The sequence below is a fragment of the Gekko japonicus genome, unplaced genomic scaffold (genome assembly GCF_001447785.1).
Source record: "Gekko japonicus isolate JY-2015 unplaced genomic scaffold, Gekko_japonicus_V1.1 scaffold3178, whole genome shotgun sequence".
In the NCBI taxonomy this organism is placed as follows: Eukaryota; Metazoa; Chordata; class Lepidosauria; order Squamata; family Gekkonidae; genus Gekko; species Gekko japonicus.
In genome coordinates this window covers 6,052-10,962 of record NW_015168138.1, presented here as the reverse complement: position 1 = coordinate 10,962, position 4,911 = coordinate 6,052, and the positions used below count along the sequence as shown (strand labels likewise).

Genomic DNA, 4,911 nt, shown 5'->3' with positions numbered 1-4,911 from the left:
CTATGCTAATGAGTTCCCCTAGCCCTTTTTCTACGAAATGACCCCTGATGATGCTTTCGAATTATGGTGCCGGAGAAGACTCGTGAGAGTCCCTTGGACTGCAAGGAGATCAAATCAGTCAATCCTCAGAGAAATCAATCCTGACTGTTCCCTGGAAGGCCAGATACTGAAGTTGAAGCTCAAATACTTTGGCCACCCAATGAGAAGGGAGCCCTCACTGGAAAAGACCCTGATGCTGCAAAAGAGCCAGCCCTTGGCCAGATAAATGTCAGGCTTCTGTCAACTAGTCAAGTCCGCCTTGCCTGTCTAGTCAGTATTGCCCAAGCCGCATCGGATGCAGAGGGAGACAATGATCCGGGAACGGTGTTTTGCATTGCAGCTATTACCAAAATCCTCTGGAGATTGCAACTTACACCGACTCCGCTGCATGAAAACGGGTGGCGAGGCTGGCTGTTCAGCAACAGGGATATGAATTAAAAACAGCTGTGGTTTTTTGTTGTTGTTGTTTTAATAAAAAAGTGTGTCTCTGTGTGTTAACGCATTCCTTTCCATGTATCCTTGACTCATTCCCCATTCGAATGTTGTCCTCAGCCGGAACCAAGAAGCAGAAAAGAGGATCTTCCTTCATGACCGTCTCCAACTTCTATAGGGTAAGAGAACATTCGCATCGGGAAGCCTGAGTCGGACCCTGTGGTCCTTTCCGCATTTGCCTGCCGCTCCGGACTTTCTCAGTGTTCGAGTCGAGGCAGTTAGAGGCTGATTCTGCACTGGCGTGTCCCTCTGCTGTTTTACAAAGCCCAGGTTGGAACAGAAATCCCCCCCTGCATTGCATGCCGCTTTCACTTCCTTTGACCATCGGGTTTTATGGTAGCCTCCACGCTCCGTGCCGGCTGTTCAGGGGTGACTCTGCAGTCAGTATGGCGTTGCCCAGAGCTATTTGAATGTGGTTTTGAGCTGCAGTTTTTCCTCCCAGTTGAGAAAATGTGGAGCGCAGGGCTATTTTTGGGCAGGAACGCACAGGAACGGAGTTCCGGCTGGCTTCCGAGTTGGCCACACCCAGCAGGAACTCATTAGCATAATAGGCCACACCCAACAGCAGGAACTCATCAGGATTGGCTACAGTAGGGGTGTGTGGCCTAACATGCAAAGGAGTCCCTGCTACCAAAAAAGGCCCTGGGTTTTGACAACAAACAAGGTAAGCAGAATAAGAAGCAAAAGGTGGGTGTGGCTGGATGACCACACTTCTGGAAATAGGGGGCTGTGGCCTAATAGGCTAATGAGCTGTGGTGTCAGGGTGTGGCCTATTATGCTAATGAGTTCCTGCTGGGCTTTTTCTACCAAAAAAGCCCTGTTGGAGCGAATGTTAGATGCAGAATCAACCAAAGTCCACAGCAAAACAGCATCCAAAGTCCTTTCCTCACTTGAATCTCATCCCTGGTTTTATCCGAGTTCAACTCGCGACACAACACCTTGCGTTTATCTCTGGTTATAACAGCATCCGTTTATCCCGGGACAAGTGTGGGGCGAAACCGGGGTGACCCCAATGTAATGTGGAAACAAAAAATACCCCGGGATAATTACAGGGGTGAACTTGAGCGTAGTGTAGAATGTCAGTTCGGGGACAGGGTTGAACCTGGATTTAAGGGCTAGTGTGGAAAGGACCTAAATAACCCAGAGCAGCGGCAGGCTGAAACTGGGCTGACCATTGAAGGGAGGTAGTGTTACGCAGAACGGGGGGGAAAAACCCGGAATAACAAGAAGGTTGAACTCAATTTTAGGGCCGAATGGGGGTGGGTGGGGAAACCCTAGGGTTGAATTCGATTTTAGTGCAGAATTGCTTCTTTTGTAGCAGGTACTCATTTGCATATTAAGCAACACACCCCTAATGTAGCCAATCCTCCAAGAGCTTACAGTAACCCCTGTAAAAAGAGCTCTGTAAGCTCTTGGAGGATTGGCTACATTAGGGGTGTGTGGCCTAATATGCAAAGGAGTCCCTGCTACAAAAAGAGCCCTGCGACACCGTGGTGAGCATGGATTAAAAGGGGAGTGCGGAAAGGGCCTCGGTGTCAGGCAGCTCTGCTGTGTTCGTAAAGTTCTACTGTGCATGATGTGCATGGTGCGCTGGGAAAGTGGACGTCGGCTGCAGCTTCTCAGCAGGCGTACACCTACTGAAACTTACCGTGCCGTTGTCACACAGGCTGATCTGCGTGCGGCTTGCATGCACCGTGCTGAGCAGAAGTCCTCTGCGTCTACGTGATGCGTAGCATGCAGATCGGCCTTAAATAATAACCCCATCGCACAGATCGGTCTTATGAAAGCGACCGCTGCACCCTCCTCCGGGTCCCGTTCACCGCCCCTTTTCCCGTTTCAGGAGCAGCTGAACAAGCTGATGACCACCTTGCACAGCACAGCCCCGCATTTCGTGCGCTGCATCGTTCCCAATGAGTTCAAGCAGTCCGGTACGTGCTTTGGTTGCTGGCAGCGAGGATAATCCCTCACCCCTTTTTAAAAGGCAGCTTCCTTTTGTGAGCCGTGCTAGGAAATCCCACTCTTTAATAAAGTCTAGACTACTGTAATGCACTGTCTGTGGGGCTGCCCTTGAAGATGATTTAGAAACTTCAAATTGCCGCATTAGGTGCCCCTGAACAAAAAAAATATCACTCTGGAACTGAACAAGTGCGCTGCTTACCTATACCTATAAAAATTCTACATGCTTGTTTTAGCCTAAACAATCTGGATCCTAGGCGCTTCAAGGAACATCTATTCATACCTAGATGTCCTCAACTTTCGAGCACCCAGAAAGGCTGGGCTTCAAATCCCAGCCTGTGGGGATGCCAAACTAGCCTCTGCATTTGGGTCCTAAGCGCTTCAAGGAACATCTACTCATACCTAGATGTCCTCAACTTTTGAGCACCCAGAAAGGCTGGGATTTGAAGCATCCCTATGGGGATGCCAAACTAGCCTCTGCATTTGGCAGGGTCTTCTCAGTGGCTGCCCCGAAGTTCTTGTAACAATCAAGCGGGACCCCAACTCTGTAGAGTGTTTATTCCCCAAGTGAGACCAACACTTCAGCTGTTCTTTCACACGCTGGTTCTGGTTACCGGTACTACAAATCTGATTAGACTCTGTTAACGGTACCCATTGTTTCCGCTTAGAGAACAGCTACTATAATACGACTTCCGGGAAGACAGAAAGGTTGCAGTCCTAAGAATATTTTCCTGGGAGTAAGGCCTATGGAATAAAATGGGACTTACTTCTGAGCAGACTTGCTGCCAAAGAAGCCCAGTGCAGCAAGCAGCAGCATGAACATTATCTTCCTTTTTTGGAGGGGGGACGACTTTCAGATTCCATCACAACAGAGGGCTCTCTTCGTCTGAAACACCATAATTATAGTTTACATCGCAGTCTGGTTAATCCCGCCCTAAACTGTGTTTAGGAACAGCATTCCGTGCACCTTGGTGTTTAGTCATGCCGGCCACATGACCACGGAAAGGTCTTCGGACAGCGCTGGCTCTTCGGCTTTGAAACGGAGATGAGCACCTAGAGTTGGATTCGACTGGCTTTTGAGCAAGGGAACCTTTACCGTCACCTTTTAAACTGTCTTAAGTCTCTGAGTCTTTGCTGGAGATATGGATGGGTAGTGCTCTGAGATACAGCACTGATGAAAACGAAGTAAAAATTACCGAACTAGCCGCCACATTAATAGCCACGGCGCGGCTTTCTATTGCTGCCTCATGGAAAAATCCTGATCCTCCTTCCCTTGCTCAATGGAGAAACACATGTTGGGACCACTTTGTGATGGACAAAGTAGCAGATCAATACGAGTCCCACACACAAAGGTATGCGGGGTCCCATTCCAGATTCATTCGAAAATGGTGTCCTCGCATAACATATTTCACAGGAAACGATGTATTACCAGCACATCCTGGCTATGCAGAATGGCTACATCTATGAGAATTTTTATGGTCTGAGCACTCTCACAAAATACTGTTGAGGTCCTTCTAAAATATATCTAGATTTATTATACGTTACTATTATAGCAATCTTAGAAGAATTGGAAAATCACAAGAAAGTGATAAGGATATGGTCATACGAAGGTCCTGCTGACAAGTTAATAGACGGCATTGTGATGAATGTATCTGCACTCACAGTTTGTATTAATGTTTATTCAGTAATGCTGAGATGTGATGGGTTTATTTATGTATACTTGACTTATCTTTTAATAAAATAAAAAATTATTTTTGGGGGAGGGTAAGTCTCTGAGTCGATTGCAGTGGAGAAATAGCCCTAAAGATCCTTGGCTCTTGCTGTCCCAGTATGGAAATGTTGACAGGTGTCTTCTGCGTTTTCAGGAGTGGTTGATGCTCACCTGATCTTGCACCAGCTGGCATGTAACGGTGTACTTGAAGGCATCCGTATTTGCCGGAAGGGCTTCCCCAACAGACTGCAGTACCCGGAGTTCAAGCAGAGGTGACCTTCGCTTTTTAAAAAATCCCTCCATTCCCGCTGTCACGGCTCAGGTGGGGTGTCACCTGACGCTGCCACCACTCTGGATTTAGGATCCCTCGAGAAGGCCCAGAGCCACCCTCCCAAGACCTTCAGACCTCCCTTTTGGCCGAATAACAGGCGTGAGGACCAATGTTCCCTCTAAGCTGTGGAGTCTCATGAGCAACAATTCTACTTTGTGAGCTCCTGGCCTTAAAGTTGTGAGCGAGCGATTTGGCTACTGCATAGATTAGTTTGCTCTGGAGCCGTCCTTCCTGAGCGAAGACGAAAATGTGTGAGCCGGAGGCTAAAAAAGTGAGAGCTAGCTCACACTCAACTCAGCTTAGAGGGAACACTGGTGTGGACCAGGCAGAGTAAACAACAGTGAAAACAGTTTATTGTATAGGAGGTCAAACAAACAAGGTG

At 48.1% G+C, this 4,911-nt stretch overlaps 1 protein-coding gene across 1 annotated transcript in view; it reads left to right on the top strand.

Annotated features, from left to right (window-relative positions):
• The window catches only part of LOC107113585 (myosin-16), a gene marked incomplete at its 3' end in the record, with an annotated part of 36,676 nt that overhangs the window by 27,860 nt on the left and 3,905 nt on the right, over positions 1-4,911 (top strand). Inside the window, exons 15-17 of the mRNA XM_015414933.1 lie at positions 592-650; positions 2,372-2,459; positions 4,353-4,470. Of these exons, the coding sequence (XP_015270419.1) occupies positions 592-650; positions 2,372-2,459; positions 4,353-4,470 (265 nt within the window). The remainder of the gene's footprint in view (positions 1-591; positions 651-2,371; positions 2,460-4,352; positions 4,471-4,911) is intronic.